Source organism: Dicentrarchus labrax, unplaced genomic scaffold (genome assembly GCF_905237075.1).
Source record: "Dicentrarchus labrax unplaced genomic scaffold, dlabrax2021, whole genome shotgun sequence".
NCBI lineage: Eukaryota > Metazoa > Chordata > Actinopteri > Moronidae > Dicentrarchus > Dicentrarchus labrax.
The window spans coordinates 15,646,587-15,664,137 of record NW_026136704.1 but is presented as its reverse complement, the minus strand read 5'-3'; the positions used below and the strand labels follow the sequence as shown (position 1 = coordinate 15,664,137).

Below are 17,551 nucleotides of genomic sequence, written 5' to 3'. Positions count from 1 at the left end.
GTGTGTGTGTGTGTGTGTGTGTGTGTGTGTGTGTGTGTGTGTGATCAGACTCTATCCATGACGTTGTCCAGCCCCTGGCAGTGGAAGGGGTCTGAGGTCTGGGCGCCATGGAAACTGCCCATTGGGCCTCAGTGGGGAAGAACATCATGCCACACACACACACACACACACACACACACACACACACTCTGTTTCTGTTGGACCGCCGCGCAGGAATTCACTTATTTGTGGAAATGTTAAGAATTCAAGCAATGAAGCTTAGAAAAATTGAACGTTAACCAAAAGCTAAACACTTCCTGAGCGGTAGTGGGGTCGCCTTGGCAGATCACTGACGCTCAAGGTCCTAATCTGGTTCTTGTTTCTTGATTTTGAATTTTTGTGAAATAAAATTGCATGAAAAAACAACGTGCAACAACTTCCTCCTTCAATCTCTCTCCCGCATGGCTGGCTTTCACTTTCCCTCAGCAGACAATGGCCTCTCTGTCTCGACTGTTTAACCACTTTCTCACCTATCCTAAATACCGACACACACCCACACACACACACACATACAGACACACACACACACACACACACACACACACACACACACACACACACACACACACACACTTGCTGACACACCCTGCACACACAAGTGCATGTATGGACACAAATCAGTGCAATTTACATCTATGGAAATGCACGCCGACACACACACACACACACACACACACACACCCACACATATGCGTGGCACAAATGCAGACACACACTTACAGCCAAAGAAGGGAAAAAGCAGAAATATCGCTGCTGTGATACCATCCTGAGGATGCCAGGGCAGAGCTGAAGTGTGGCACATACCTTTGATGTGAATCCAGAGCATGGGCATGTAACAAACGCAGATACCAAATTACACCCTGTCCTGCTTTGATCTCTAAAACCCCATGCCTGCTTCTACAGAGGTAATAAGATTGTGTGTGGGTGTGTGTACATGAGAGTGTGTATCAGAGTGTGTGCGTTAAAGTGTTTATTTAGATATCTGTGTGAGTCTTTTCTTGCACGATCAGCGTTAACACGTGAATATGCATAAACGTGCATGCATGTGTGTGTATCTGCATGCATGAAGCAAATGTGCGATGATATGATGATATGTGCAGTGTTTGTGTGTGTGTGTGTGCAGTGTGTGTATTGGGGGGCAGTAGTTACAGCGTTGGGCCGTAGGGAACTAAACCCTGGCAGAGGCTTGTAGGCGCCTGGTAAAAACATGTTCCTGGAGACCTTCTGCCGAGTTTGTCTTGTCGTCACGTCGTCCACGGTGGACTCCCCACTCTGCCTTCACAGCCGACGATGATCGGGTTGCGTCTTGGATTTCCATCTGAACCACCCTCTAATCTCATGACAGTTGAGCGTGAATGGAGCCACTTCTCAGCCCTGTAAGGTCACCCCCTCGCAGAAATTAGCACAACACATGTTTATGTGTCCCTCATTACCTTAATGTGTCTGAGGGTTTGGAGTGATACACTGAGTGACGGATGATACACTTTGAATCAAATATTGTGGTGATGTCGTGTTGCTGTAATTACAAATGTACTGTGGGTACTGTGACGTTTTAAAGAGACAAGCACCTTCCTCTTTCAGACTGAACCTGGCTACTGCTGGATATATGATTGATGATATCTGTGCGTTGAGATGAGCAACAAGAGGATAATCAAAAATAACTGCATAACTATTAACCCCTCACTGTGGATGTGATCGCTACGACAACTAATTTAACAGAAATCATTACAACAGTGTAGCATAGGGTATTGTTTTATTTCACTCAAGCATTTTCCATCACGTTTATTAAAAAAGAGTTCAACAGCTTTGCATGCACGAGGCAAGAAAGCTATAAACAGTATATAAAATCATTACAAGCCAAAAATGTCACATAAAATATGAGAAAATGTTTAGTCATCATTATAAAATCACATTTAAATATAAGAAAATGTTATTGGCACTGACAATGCAGCTCTGTATGTGAGTTATGAGTCAAACTAAGAAGACATGGATTACATGACACAGTACATCTTCATTACACAGTACATCTTCATTACAGAGTACATCAAGTAAAACACAGGTGAGTCAGAAATAAGACAGCTGGGGCATCCTGGTAGCCCAGAGGTAGAAGATGGTTTAAGTGCAGCCAGGGACCATTGTCACATGTTATCCCTCCTCCATCTCCTCTCTATTTCCTCTCTGTGCTCATATTCAAATAAAGGTCAAAATACCTGAAAGAAATAGTTTCTGAAGTAAAAGCTACATTAGTGTCTGTGATGTGAGTCCATATGTGGATACGAGAACAAACCATCGGTGAAAGCCAAATAGAAGTTTGTTGTTGCTATGTCGTAAGTACTTAAAGTCTCTTTCTTAGGTTGTGCGTGGCTTGTAAACACAGGGTGATTTGGTGGGTAATAAAGGGGGTTGGCATTGCATTGTTAAAGCCAAACACTCAATGTTAACAAAAAAGATGTTAGCGGAAAAACTACATGTCCACGACAATTTGTCTCCCTGCATCCCCTTGTTAAAGCTGAACCAGTCATCCAATGCTTGTAAATACCTGAGCAGCACAGCCGGGCTAATGGGGATGATGAAGAGTGCTGCGGGAGGTTGAAGAAACTTTGTGGGTGTCTGGCGGCACTTAGTGGTGAACGCGTGCTACTGAAAGACTTCACATCACTGCAGCATTGAAGTCGCATAGCTGACATGAGCAAAAGGCATTCGTGGAATCTGTGCAAGACTTCAGTCCGTCTAACAAATGTGGCACATCACGGCAAATACTGATAATGATCCTGCTGCCAGTCAGTGACATACAAGCATAATGCAGCTTGTTTACAAACACATGTAAACACTTAGGCCTGCCAAAATGACTGAGTGATGTAATGGAAACTATGAATGCACTGGGATATGCTGTCTCACCAAGAATAGAGCGGTTGCAGCGCATTGTCAGTGTGTGTTTCCATCCAGGCACAATACTCAAAACATAAAACTGTGGTTTTATTTTACTGCTGAGACAAATGTCCCATTGTGTTTGTCTGCATCATCAAAAACACTGAGACAAAATCTTTAGAAACAGACTCAAACTTCCAAGATGATTCCTCTTCAGTGGTGGAAAGTGACTGAGTGAATTTCCTGAACTTAAGCACAAATTTGAGGTGCTTTACCTGAGTATTTACTTTTCTTTCTTCTTCTACTTAACTTCATTGCAGAGGAATATACTGAGTACTTTTTGGTCCCCAGTTTATACAAGTACAACAACTAATTTGATAATTTTGTGTTTTTTTTTTTTAAATTTAGTTTAATTTGCTGTTTGAGCTGTCGGTTGCACAAGGTGTCACTTTGGGCTCTGGGTAATTGTGACTGCATTTCTCACTATTTTCGTATTTTCAATCAGTCGATTAATGTAGAATATAACCAGCAGATTAATCCATAATGAAAATACTCATTAGTTGCAGTCCTATACAGAATAATTCATTTTAAACTTACAAAATAGATTTTACTTTAACTCCTCCACCACTGTTTGCAAGAAAATGCATTCAGAAAAATGTTAATAAAAATCCAGTTGCTGGGCGCCCGGTTAGTGGGTAGAGCTGGCGACCCATGTATCGAGGCCGAGTCCCTGCTGCAGCGGCCCAGGGCTCGAGTCTGACCTGCAGCCCCTTGCTGGATGCCATCCCCCTCCCTGCCCCCCCCTCCTGTCCATCTTCAGCTATCTCTATCATAAAGGCAATAAAAGGCCCAAAAAATTCTTTAAAAAACAAAACAAAAAAAATCCAGTTGCTGTTTAAAAAGGTAAGTGAGGTATTTCTTTTAGTATTATAGGCACTTTGAATAAATTAAATTAGAGGACTTTCATGTATTGCTGCTTGTCCAGTTGTACATAACGATGAGATCCTTACATTATGACGCACATCCTTGATGTCCACACAGATTCGCAGCCATGACCGTTCAGTTTGGGGTCGTTCAGTTCGTCAAACACTCCGCTGTCGATCATCTCCTTCTGCCACCTCACTGAGACTGCGCCTGTGCTGAACTCGTTGAAGAATTTCTCGTCCTTGGCATCAAACTTAATGTTCTCGACCTCAGAGTTGTCCCTGAACTCATCCGTGTTCCTGGCATAGACCACATTGGATTTTGGCACCCAGGGCGGCTCCACCAGCCCGGCCTCCAGGCGATGGAAATTGATGCTCTGGAAAAACCGATGACTTCGTGGGTCTTCACCACTAGTATTAGAAAGACACAACTCATGTTTAATGCTTGAGTGGAGACTGAACATGGTGGTATAAAGGCAGAAGGCAGGTGGAATAATTGAACTGGGAAATAAAAGTGTTCATAATGGGTATTAAAAGTTGCTTCAAAAACTGATCTGATGATGATATATAACAGAACATGATCATACAGTTTACATGTCTGCAGAGTAATAATAATAATAATAATAATAATAGTTTTTAATATTCAGCACTTTTCTAAACAGAGCTGCAATCAAAAAGGATCAAAACATCCACTGAAACAAGGGATGAAATAGCAAATAAGATCAACAGGTTAAATGAAAAGTGTTCTTACTACTAAAGTTCACAAATTTTACCTGATTACTACTCTCGAAAGAGGCTGTTTGTTCAGATCATTATTGTCCTTGTTAATACACTGATGACTTCATCATATAAATCCCAGCATTAGGTCGACCTGAGTAGACTAATCAGTTACAATTTATACATTTAGCTGCAATAATCAGGGTCTAAGCAGGCTGTGACAAGAAGCACTTGCAAACACATGCAAATAAATCAACGCACTGGGCACCTTGGGATTCAATTCCTGGACCTTCGAGTCCCCAGAGCTGGTACTGACTGACTGCACCGTTGAGAAGACATCGCTTTCTACACACCTTCTCACAAGTCAAGCAACAACATCACATGTGTAGAAAGAGGAACATTTTTGATTCAAAACTGTTATGTTGTTTTTATGTTTTTGTGAGATAAAGGCAGTTTAGAACTTGAAGCTGAAGGTTTGAGGTGATAACAGAAGTTAATCATACAGGTACAATCACAGTGAAATGTGAGACAGGGAGGGAGTGGGGTCATTATCATTTAGCAGCTTGGGAGCAACTGTGTACCTTAGCATTATTTTGTATCTTATCTGTTCTGAGTGCTACTGCTAGTAGGGTTCAAACTCACAACCTGTGGATCTAAAAGGGCACGTTGACAAGATCTTAAAAAAATGGACTTGTCACTTGATACATGTGGTTTTACACACAATCACAATGTGAGGCAATGACATCTCATACTAGGCTATTTCTGTTTAAACAATAAAGGTCCAGAGTGTAACATTAATAGGATCTATTGGCAGAAATGGAATATAATATTCATAGTATGTTTTCAATAGGGGATAATCACCTGAATATAAGAATCATTGCGTTTTTATCTACAGACACCGTAGGTCTCCTTCCACGGAGCCTGTTCTCATTCCAAGGCCGTCAAATACGGACGCGAGCAGTTTTCAGTTAGTTGCAATCCGAAACTTCACTGCTAGATGCCACTAAATCCTACACACTGGTCTTTTAAAACACAAAACACATGGCTAAAACAGGTTTTTCTGCTTCCCTGTCCTGTCCAAACTGACCTCCGACCTACTGCAGGCCATACACTGACTATGAATTCGTATAGCTCATACAACCCCACTTCAAAAAACCCCAACTATCCCTTTATATGCTTTATATGCTTACTTACCGGCTCCCAAGGCGATGCAGCTGCTTCTTCCTGAGAAAGCGGCTTATGAGGTCTTTGGTGGGATCGTCAAAGTTTTTGTGTTCAAACTTGCACTCGTCCTCCAGAGTGCGACGTGTCACCTCCTCATTATGCACCTTTTCTCTGAAGTCTTTGAAAGGCAAACGGGCAGCCACCATCTCATAGATGCTGCAGCCCAGAGCCCACCAGTCCACGGATATGCGGTAGTTCTCCTGCTTCAGAATCTCAGGAGCCATGTAACCAGTCGTACCAGCCTGAAGGTGGGGAGATAGAAAGTGGGATGAGGGAGATTTCACAGAGATTTAAGTCTTCTCCATACTTGAAAAATTTCAACAATATTTACTGTTTTCACAATCTGTTTAGATATTCAGGTTAAATTCTGGGGACAAAGGTGAACCCCCTGGTATATTTATTGTGTTGTTACCTGCTTAAGGACTGTACAGAAATTATTAGAGAGTGGAGGGCAGTTAGAAAAGGGAGAGGGTTTTGTATTCTTTGTTTTTGCTGAAGGGAGCAGGGGAGTAGGGTTGGGTTGGTTTCCGGATTTTGCCTGTCCGGTTTGGTGTATGAGCTTAAACTGGATTGATTTTGTGCACATCAACTGAACTAAAAGAGACAAGAAGCAGACGAGTTGCAGAGTCAAGAGGCGTCTTCATGGTAAGCTGCTAACTAGTTTGTGAAAGAAATTGACAGTACATTCAGAAACATAGCAGATGTACGAAGCCACGCTGCTCCTGTTTGACCTGTTAAAAATACTGTATTACACTGTTAATCAACACTGTATCTGTTTCAAATTAAAATACCTCTTTTTATTGTGAAACTTTAACATTGACTTTAATTGGGAAACATTTCTAAGAATGTGTTAAACCCTCCACTGTCATTCATGGCTCTCATTATGTCATCCACTGTTTACGTTGGCCTAATCCTACAGAAAAGAAAAATACAAAAATAATGAAACTTATTAAACCCCTATAAAAGTTAAATAAAGGATAAACCATCTTAAATGTTTTATGTTTTGCTTCTTTGAGTTATTAATGGTGAATTGAATTGTAGATATACTGTTGTTTTATTTTGAGACATAAGGGAATGGTACTAAAAAATAATGCTGTGGAGGGTCTTGATCTTTTAAGTGAAACAAACCCCTTTTTCTTCTATACTACTCTTCTTCTTTAATACTTCTTTTACAGTCCCTTAGCTTTGCCATTCTATAAACCAACGTTTCCAAAAGGGGTCTCAAAAAATAAATTGGACATGTTTCTAGTCTTTTGTCAGACTTTTATCCATCTTTTCTCCTGAATTAATAGGTTATTTCATGTCTTCAGACCTCAAACAATAAATCTTCAGCTGAAGAGGTCACGACCAGTACACATATGCAATTAGGTTTTGGGTGATTAGGGGGTCTCATGCAGACATTGATTTATTTTGAGTGACCATAAGCCAAAACCACCCGGCCTCGGGAACCACTGCTATAACCTGTAGCAGATTAGACGACGTGTGTGTAGCTTTGATTTCGTCTTTATGTCCTGTTGGTTTAGTTCGTTTAGTGCCCTTCTGTATGTTGTGTCTAAAATTAACTTTTAAGATAACTCTGGTACAATTCATCAAATGATAACATTTAACATTAATGTTATACATTGTCCCTCACCAAAAACATAAATAAAAAAATAAAAAGACATATATGTGTGCTAGTCACTTAAAAATGCTAATGAAAAAGATGTTAAATTATATTTAAACTTATGTAAATGCAAAATCAATATGATGTACTATCTTCTCAAAGTAGGACGTACATTGATGAGTCCAGACAGGATTATCTAGTCTGGTAGATAATTCACCTTTTTAAAGTTCATATCAGTTATTTACAGCAGACTGTTTTGCATCCACATGATGGATTACAAGATTAAATAATAAAACATGGAGACAAAAATACAGACACAAGAATGTGAAAATGGAGGTCTAACAATAAGATACTGTTATGGATAAATAAATAAATAATGCCGCATTAACTACCCTCCATCAGCCCGGTCAGCTGACAAATTACATTATTGTTCACTCTGTATCCCGTCCAGTGAGCGGAGGCCTCATCTCCTTGTACAGACCCGAGGAGGCCATATTTGGTATTAGTAAAGCAAAGATTAACCAACTAATGCAAACACACTCTGTCAGTCTTCCATACGTCTCTCAGTCGGTGCAGCATCCAACTGGGGAGGTCAGGCACCTTTTAATGAGATTAATTTGGGTCACACGGGGTTGTGCTCTCTTGTGTTGTCTGTCAGCGCAGAACTAAGAGCCATCATATCTATTCCTGGTAAGCTACTTGGTGGTGGTGGGTGAACAAATACACTGTGTAGGAGGGTAAAACAGTAAAAACATTCAACAGCAAGCAAACAACATATAGACTACAAAAATAATCCCTCTCAATCATCACTTACGACCCATTACTAGTGTGTGGTAGTGTCTGTATCTGAAGAGACCCTTCCCTCTGCCTGTATTTTCTTATTTTGTATGGGTGTCAACCTTTGGGCGCTGGGTGTGTGGCCCCCAGCCAATAACAGCACACATATCCAGATATCCAGATCGTATGCGTTGGCATGTGATTCTGGTGTAAGTGAGCTAGGGAGGAGCATCCAGGGGAGGAAGGGGTCAACTTTATTGTAAATGTTGTGTTTACAAACCGCAACCGATCCAAGGACAGGTCACCACACTGACCTTCTGGCAGATTGTCCTGCCCTTTGGTAGCTCCACGGCTAATCCAAGGTCTGACAGTCGACACTGTCCTTTAGCATCCAGCAGAACGTTCTCAGGCTTCATATCCCGGTACACGACGTCCATAGAGTGCAGGTGGAGTATGCCAGTGGTTATCTGGGCCGTGTAGTAAATAAGACGCTCCATGCGGATACCCCGCTCCCCCAACTCATAGATATGGAACTTGAGGTCTCCTCCGTTCATAAGGTCCATGACCAGGCACAGGTGGGTCTTGTCGTTATAAGAATAAGCCAGGTTTACAATGAAGAGGCTATTGACCTTCTCCAGGATCTGCTTCTCCAGAAGGGCAAACCTCTCCCCACCTTTCTTTTTCAAGCGACTCTTATCCAACTTCTTGCAGGCGTACATCTGGCCCGTGTATTTCACCTGCACAGCACACACCTGCAACAGAGACAAGTTTTATTTCTTGGTTGTCCTCTGTTGGTGAGACATCCTGAAATATGTTTCTGCTCCTTTTGTAAAGCAAGAAAATGTACATTTTACTTAACAGGGGCCACTATGTAATAAATGTTATAACATAACATAACAGTTAACGCAAGTTGAGAAAATCATCATTGTAAGCTAACGTTAGCCTCTGTAAGCTAAGGTCATACCAGGTGAACTGTAGTATGTTAGTATATTAAACTGAGCAAGGGTGTGTTTAATTGCTCATGAATTCAGATTTTCATTTGTAAGAGAAATAATGTTATTTCTTCTTTCAATATGTCTCACTTTAACTGAGACATATTAGTTGCGAGTCCATCAAGCAATCTTGAGATTCACACGTTTATTCAGATGCTGGGTATTTCTGACACCTACCTCACCAAAGCCACCTTTTCCCAAAGTCCTGAACTCATAAAAGTATTTGTTAGTGATCTTCTGCTTCTCGTACTCCTTCCACTGCAAGAACCTATAAAAAAAGGGGCTTTTCATGAACTCTAAGAAAGGTTTCCCCCTCAGGAAGTCCCTTGTTGCTTCTTTTATCTGCTCCAACGCCTCCTCATCAAAGTTCTTGTTTGATAAGTTCTTACATATTTCAGCCGCCTCTCCTGTGAGGTAGGAGAGAAAACTCTTGGACTCAGGTTGACAGAACTTAGCGAGGATGCTCCGTTTGGCCTTCTCTCTGGCTTCATCTTCAGCAAATCTCCAGTGACTCAGCTCCTCTGGGAACTCAGCAGCGGCCACATATTGCGGGTTAGAGGCCAGGAGAAACTCCTGGAACAACTTCCTCCCAATAGGCTGCTGCTCGCACACTGACTCGTACTTCCTGTCCAGCAAGAGACCAGAGGAGTTCTTTGGTTTTGGCAGCGTCAGCGAGACTCTCCGCTTCCTCAGCTCATCGTAGTCTACCTGCTGAGCTCTGAGGTAGGCTGTGTTGGCCACCAGGTTGTCCAGGCCCACCAGGTCACTGGATGTATCCTGTGACATACCAGGGCTTGATCCACTACAACACTATAGTTCACTCATCTGCAGGTTCCAGGCACAACTGAGCTCCTCAAGTACTCAAACATCTTGAACATCCTCAACCTCTTGTGGCACATCTCTGGGAGCACTGAGAGTACCGCTTAGGGATTTATTGGTAGCTAAGTGTCTTTGCACGCTTATTTGTAGACGGCACTAAGAGAAAGCAACTTATGTGGTTTGAACTTAAGAGGCTTTGGGCTCGTCTATTTTTAGATGATGCCAAGTGCTTGTGTGCAGTAATTGGCCTGCCAGCACGACATGATTAGGTGGCAGATCTTGACCTCAACATGTTATGGTTGATTGTAGCTTGTTATGAGATAAAGAAACACACTGAGAGAGCTGTATGTGTATAATGTGTGCAGTATGCAACAACGTGTGCACACGTAATTGCTTATTATAGCTTTGTATAGCTACATTTATATACTTTACTAAATGAGCCCTAATTGGTTAAGTAAGCAGCCTAAGAAATACATTTTCTTGAGGTGTAGGGGGAGTGAAGGTTGCACACTGAATACTCATTTATATATTTGAAAACTACATCTTCATCTATATTCTTATGCTGGTTTTAAACTGAAGACAGTTCATGAACACCTGCATAAGAATTGCAGTTCATTACAATAACCCTGCTATAGATGTTACAGCTGAAAACTTCTTGAGGTTGTTTCAAAGAAATGTTTTAATTCTTTGTTGTTAAAATACATGGTTATCGTAGCATCGCAGCATTAAAGTTACATTGAGATATATCAACATCTCTCTGACACCGTCTCATAAAACTGAACATTATAAGCTTCACAAATGTAGTAATGGAGTATTTATTAAGTGAGAAGAGTTCAGTGTCAACAGGTATTTCTATTTTATTATCATTAATACCAATTATAGCTAAAACAGTCAGTGGGTTAATGGAAGTTTGATGATCAGTTAATTAGTTAAAATACATTTTCAGACAGACCAAATGATAATAAAATAACAGGTAGATTATTTGATAATGAAAATAACTGTTAGTTGTAGTCTCAGTAGTGTAATACCAATGAAACACAGGTCCCACTGATGTGGAATTTGCTGGAAGACTTGTTAACTTCCCCCACAACATGAAACACCGACCTATCGGTCATTAGCTTCATGTCTAATTGAATTACTCCGATCAGTCTTCAGCTGTTCTGTTCAGAGGGAACACAGATAAATGTGTGTATATAATAAATATTAAGCCACTCAAACGTATTACTGTTATTCCAAACGTTGCACATTTACCACATTAACTAATAAGATCTTTTAAGTAAAAGTAACAATACCACAATGAATAAATACAAAGAAAGTCTCTCTTAAAGGTCCAGTGTGTAACATTTAGGATCTATTGGCAGAAATGAATTATAATATTTATAGTTGTGTTTTTATAGGTGTATAATCACCTGAATATAGGAATCGTTGTTGTTGTTAGGCTTGAGATAGGGCCTTTCGTAAAAAAATACATATTAGCAGCACATTGTACTTCAGGCACTATAGTAAAAACTTATATTAAAAGTACAGTGGCTCCACTGACTGTTACATTTCTTACAAGTACATTAAATATGTACTGAAGTTCTCTACATGAGTAAATATACTTAGGTAAAATCCACCATTGCCTCATTGAGCAGGTTAAACTTGAAACTGGAATAAAGCCAGATGTCTACATAATGAATTATTCTTTATTCATTAATCATCCACTCAATCTATTCCTTCATCATCCTTCAGCTCACACACCACTACTGAGTGATGTGCATCAGAGGGGATTTATAAGTGACTATACTCTGTATACCTGTGTAAACAACTGCACTAAACCACTGAAAGTAACATACATCAAAATAGAAGACATGTACATGAGTAAATATACTTCGGTAAAATCCACCATTGCCTCATTGAGCAGGTTAAGCTTGAAACTGGAATAAAGCCAGATGTCGCATACATGTATAACAAGTGCTAATGGTTAGCAAGGCCGCATTCCAGGTAGTACACTTCGACTGCCAAAGTACTCAAGGTTGTAAGGTGACTTAGGGACTTCGGACTCCTTCAACTGGACATGTTAATGTTTAGGAATTGTTTGGTGATCCACAGACAAAGAAGTTTTAACTAGATCATACTTCTGGTTACTGTTCATTGTGAGTTACTCATTTGATGGAAACGGACAGTGGTTATGGGGTAAAGGCTTCAAGTGAAAGATGATGCCCTTTCGTAATGATTATTTAATATTTTAAATGTGTTTAAAAGGGGATAAACATGAACTCAAACCTTAAAAGCTCTTTTCTGCCAAAACTACTTGAGTTTTTGCTCCGATAACAACAATTTGATAATTTAAAGAATACAAGCAGCTGTTCAAGAAATCTGTCTAAAAGAGTGAAAATTAGGATTTTTAACTTCTTTTAAAGAATACAGATTTCTGTAGTGTTTCTGTCAGTAGCAAAAAAGCATTTAGATTTGATAGCAAACCCCATCTCGTCAAACCAATGTGCACTTTCCTTAACTTCACTTTTATAACAAACCTATTCAAATAACTAGGTGGAAAAAAATACATGTATTTTACAGCTATACACACTTCTTTATTTTCAAAAAGACAGTCACATATTCAAGATGTGCTGAACACCACCACAGACAATAATGTGAAGCTTACATGTGACCAAACACTGCAACGGGGTTCATACTTTCTCTTCATGATTCTTGATCCCACCAGCCACATCAACCAATCAGTGACCAACGAGTCTGCGCTGCTTTAATTTTGTCCATTGTCCTCCTTTGACACCAGGACTTACTGGAACATGCAATCATAAGTAGGAGGACAGTTGTCGATGTCAAGTGGCTCTGCACAGGACGCTGCGGTGATCAGTAAGTCTGTCACCACTTTTGGGCGCATACAGGTGTCGTTTGAGAATCAGACCGCCTGGAGTTGGGGCTTATTTGCCAATTCTCTGGACCACCCAGTCCTGCTGGCAGAGGGGACAGCGATTGTTCTGCTTCACCCAGAGGGACATGCAGCAGTTGTGGAAGGAGTGGTTGCATTCTCCCCAAACAACTGAAAGAGGGAAGTAAGAGTGGAGGAGTATCAACAGGGAACACACTGCAATACTATCAGCTTAGGTTACACAGAATATCAGTCCCTTCAGGGGAAATGATTTCACAGCAGCTTTTATAAAAGATTGTGCAATGTTTTTAGGCTTTTTATTTCACAATGAAATAGCAGGAGGTGAAAACAGTAAAACTAGTCCCAATTATTCTTATTATTTTCAGCAAAATAACATAAAAATTGAAGGCAACTTGTTCCAGTGAGAATAAAATCCAACAGTTTGACACAACTTGAAACAAAAAGTAAGTTTGGTGATAACAAAACTACAATCTTTGGTTAATTTTTAACTGCTTTTTTTAAAATTGCAGCAATTGGACACAATTGCGTCGCAGCTTCCTGGAGGGACTGGATTATAAATGTACAACCTTATTATATATATATATATAAAAATAACAGCGAATAAAACTGACTTACTTTATCTGTAAAAGATATATTTTATTCATATTTTAAGATGATGATATTTGATTCTTTTCCAAAGCCAAATCATTCCCACCTCTGTCATGCTTCTGCACAGTCAAACAAAAAAGTAATTAACAGTGCTTTTCATGAATAATTTCCCTACATTAGTCCTGAGAAAGTGTGTGTTGTACAGTGCACTTATCCAGTAAATCACAACACCTCTCACACTCCACAGGGTCATTATTTGATTTTACACTACTCCACTTATATTAGTTGTATTATAAATTACTCTGCAGGTGTCTCTCAGATTAATAAATATATTCGCTTTAATAATCAAAACAATACAACGACACATCCATTTGATTTACATTCAGCGAGCAGAAGTAGAAACCCTCTCTTCCTCTGTTGTTATTAGCTGGCTGGGTCGGTGTATTTGACAGCTCCGACACACACACACACACACACACACACACACACACACACACACACACACACACACACACACACACACACACAGAGGCTACAGCTAGTATTAGCTCTGCTGTATTAAGATTAAGAGACTGAGCAACGTGTTTTAAACGCTGACATTATCTTACCAACACAGTCCTCCTGTTTGTTCTCCGCCTGGCATCGAAGACAAGCGTCTGAAAATCAAGAGACATAAGTTACAGCCGCACTCATGACAACAGACGAGCTCCTGGTCTCAATATTAGCCCCGTTAGCTCCATTAGCCCGTGTGGGAGCGGAGCAGGCTACCAGCGGTAAGCCCGTCGGTCCCTCACCCATCACTTGTACCCGACAGATGGCACAAGTATCGCACTCCACGTCCCAGCTCCACATGGCCACCGCGTTCCACTTCTTCAGGGAAAACATCTTGTCCCCGCCCGACTTAGAGCCCGAAGAAGTGTTGTGAGAGAGGACTAAACCCGGCTCGTCACCGTCATCCATCTCTGCTGCCCAGTCGACAAGGTAACGTTAGCCCGGCTAGCTGAGCTAAACAAAATGGACGCAGCGTCTGACGCCGAGCGGCGCTAATGCGAGCTGGGTTTTAAGCTAGCGTCCTGTCGCCATAGCGACAAGAGAGGGCGCTGTTTTCTAGGATTTGAAGTCTGTAACACACACACAGATATATATATAATATATATATATTACTATATATATAAACATATATACTTAACCAGTGGTGTAGTGGGGAAGTGGGTGTACTCTTAATTTATGCACCAAACTGTATTTTAAAGTCCTCCAAAGGATAAACGCCCTGTGTTATAAACAGTGACTTTGCCCAGTAGTATTAGCACAGTGTCACTGAAGCTGCTTGACTTCAGGGATTAAGGATCATTATGAAATTTAACAATAGCCACAGAAGAGGAGCAGATTTTGCCAGATCAATGCTGGCCCACAGAGAGGTGAGATAACTACATAATGAATTATTCTTTATTCATTAATCATCCACTTAATCTATTCCTTCATCACCCTTCAGCTCACACACCACTACTGAGTGATGTGCATCAGAGGGGATTTATAAGTGGCTATACTCTGTATACCTGTGTAAACAACTGCACTAAACCACTGAAAGTAACATACATCAAAATAGAAGACAAAATAAATAAATACACTGAATAAAAAATAGCAGATGTCATCCATAAAATGGATGACAAACACATGTTCCTTTTCTACTTCAGCTTTATTATTATACCATGTGGGTTGCAGTTAAATAATAGCCTAAACATAGATTACACACATGAAGAACTCCTCCATTTACTATTATAGCTGTTTAAAATAATATTTACATTTAAATACACTAGTAGTTAGTGGTGGGCGATACCGCAAGATTTGGTATCGGTCCGATACCAATCCGATACCAGTCAGTATCACTGATACCAATCCGATACCAGTCAGTATCACTGATACCAATCCGATACCAGTCAGTATCACTGATACCGATCCGATACTTATAGCGCTTCTTTCCCGCTGCTCCGCGCTGTGACAGAAGCGTCACTCAAAAACAGCGGCACTTATGCAGAGACAGACAGACAGGTCGCCTCCGCAGCGGTGCGGACAGGACAGAAACTAAAGTATCGATCCCATTACACTGGTATCGATCAATATCAATACCAACTTGGATCGATATATCGATATTTTGGATCGATCCGCACACCACTACTAGTAGTTGGCCAATCTTCAAGTTCACTATGTACAAGGTGCTTCCCCTTTACACAGGAAGGTTTATTCACATTGATGAATTCATTTTTATCTACTTTCTTTGGTGAGTCCTGAGAGAAAAATATTGGTGTAAACAAATGTGCAATATTCTGAGAGTATCTTCAAAATATTGCATTTTTATGTTAACAGAAATATTTTTGATTTAAGGTTTTACTTGCCATTATGTAGTATTTGACCTGGATTTAGGTTCTTCTGTTATTAGCCAAACTGTCAACACAATAGCCAGTTTAAAGCCAGATTGTACCAGTTGTACAGTAACATATTGCCTGATACCAAAACACTGATGCAGAGGAAAGCAACTGAATGCAGGAACGTAAGAAATGATCCAGTCAAGTGTCGAACCAAAGAGGCCAACCTCTCTTTTCTAAACATTAAATGATCCTGATATAATAATAATTAGAATACCTGTGACCTTCTTAACCAGGAAATGACATACAAACTGGCATTAAAACAAAGATATGAGTGTACAAACAATGATAAAGTATTTACTTCAACTTTATTGGTATCTAGCGGTGAAGTTGCAACCAACTGAAACCTCTAAGGATGCACCAGTTTTGGTCGATATCGGCCAAATTGTTCTTTGATCCTTTAGACATCGATATTGGCCCAGAATTTTACAATCAGTGCATCCCTAGCAACCTCTTGACTCAACCAGGCACGAAGGAGAAACTACTGTGAACACGAATCACGTTTTTTTCCATCAGAAATAAGCCTCCTTGCATTAGATTCTTCTTTAATAACCCCTTGAAAAGTCAATCAAATCATAATAATGGGTAAATACCATACATAGTTAAATGTCACTGTGTATAACCAAGTGGAAAGATATAAAACCCTCATTCACTCTGAACAGAAAGATACAATCTAAACAATAACAACAATTGTTGATATTTTAACACTTTAATAATTAATCTATGCCTGATTTTTATTGGAACGTGTTCAGCTACTCCCTGCCTGTACTTGTACTTGCATACAAACATTTTTCAGTACATTATGGCTGTGTGGATGCTCATTCCTCACTGAATTTACCACCAGAAATCAGATTGTCTCGTGTTTGAACCGACTTTCCAATAAAGTCACGTCCTATAGAACCTCCTCACAGTAGTTAACCTTTACATTTCTTCTGATAGGATGGCATACAGATCAAATAAATCCCCTCTGTGTTTATGAGTAGGAGATACAGACGTGTTATATCTTTCATGTGCATCTGCAAAGGTCATACACAACTGGTCATAATATTTTTTTTTTCAATCAGTGTGTAGCTCTCCCACAGTGTCTCTACATGTCAGACCCAGGATCAGCGGCGTGCACCAGGGCATGAAAGATGTGTTAAAGGTATATCAGGGTACTGCTACTTCAGGATGATTTTTTTGTGTTCTGAATGTATACTTTAAAGAAGAATAGGGAAATGCACACACAGGGCTTATAGACATGTAAATGTGGAGAGATGTTGGAGTGCGGGGCTGCCATGTAGCAGCACTCCGGGATCAGTTAGGGGTTAGGTGCCTTGCTCGAGAGTACCTCGGCATTGCGCAGGAGGTGGAACTGGCACCTCTCCAGCTACCAGTCCACACTCTGTACTGTGGTTTGTGCTGGACTTGAACCAGCAACCCTCCGGTTCCCAAGCCAAGTCCCTGCAGACTGGTTGCACATGGCAAATTTCCCACCATTTAATGAGTTTATTTAACATACATCAGTCCAAACACCATGGAAAAAAGCAACGTGATGATTTCAAAAGATTTTACTCACCTACTCCTCTTGAATGACACTTTTAAAACGTGTAATCCTTCTTCACAATTAAGGGTCACATTGTTGCCACTTCACTAAAGCACTAAATCTCAGTGTGATAGACTGTAATCCAGATGTCTGGAACTGG

At 40.4% G+C, this 17,551-nt stretch overlaps 2 protein-coding genes across 2 annotated transcripts; both read right to left on the bottom strand.

Moving 5' to 3' along the window:
* Positions 1 to 3,721: 3,721 nt before the first annotated feature.
* grk7b (G protein-coupled receptor kinase 7b) lies at positions 3,722 to 10,034 on the bottom strand. The gene is made up of 4 exons (XM_051397514.1): positions 9,321 to 10,034; positions 8,466 to 8,903; positions 5,742 to 6,013; positions 3,722 to 4,241 (listed from the first exon to the last, which is right to left on the bottom strand). Exons 1-4 carry the CDS (start codon positions 9,927 to 9,929, stop codon positions 3,914 to 3,916), a joined length of 1,647 nt encoding a protein of 548 aa, XP_051253474.1. The 5' UTR covers positions 9,930 to 10,034; the 3' UTR covers positions 3,722 to 3,913.
* A 2,479-nt stretch (positions 10,035 to 12,513) lies between these two features.
* Positions 12,514 to 14,485, bottom strand: rnf7 (ring finger protein 7). The gene is made up of 3 exons (XM_051398092.1): positions 14,238 to 14,485; positions 14,052 to 14,099; positions 12,514 to 13,005 (listed from the first exon to the last, which is right to left on the bottom strand). Exons 1-3 carry the CDS (start codon positions 14,401 to 14,403, stop codon positions 12,887 to 12,889), a joined length of 333 nt encoding a protein of 110 aa, XP_051254052.1. The 5' UTR covers positions 14,404 to 14,485; the 3' UTR covers positions 12,514 to 12,886.
* Positions 14,486 to 17,551: the final 3,066 nt, after the last annotated feature.

Coding starts and splice junctions, on each gene's coding strand:
- grk7b (XM_051397514.1), bottom strand. CDS start 9,929: ATGTCACAGGATACATCCAGTGACCTGGTGGGCCTGGACAACCTGGTG. Junction 8,904..9,320: donor GAAAAGGTGGCTTTGGTGAG/GTAGGTGTCAGA, acceptor TCTCTGTTGCAG/GTGTGTGCTGTGCAGGTGAA. Junction 6,014..8,465: donor GCAGGACAATCTGCCAGAAG/GTCAGTGTGGTG, acceptor CCCCACCTTCAG/GCTGGTACGACTGGTTACAT.
- rnf7 (XM_051398092.1), bottom strand. CDS start 14,403: ATGGATGACGGTGACGAGCCGGGTTTAGTCCTCTCTCACAACACTTCT. Junction 14,100..14,237: donor CTGTCGGGTACAAGTGATGG/GTGAGGGACCGA, acceptor CTTGATTTTCAG/ACGCTTGTCTTCGATGCCAG. Junction 13,006..14,051: donor CAAACAGGAGGACTGTGTTG/GTAAGATAATGT, acceptor TCCCTCTTTCAG/TTGTTTGGGGAGAATGCAAC.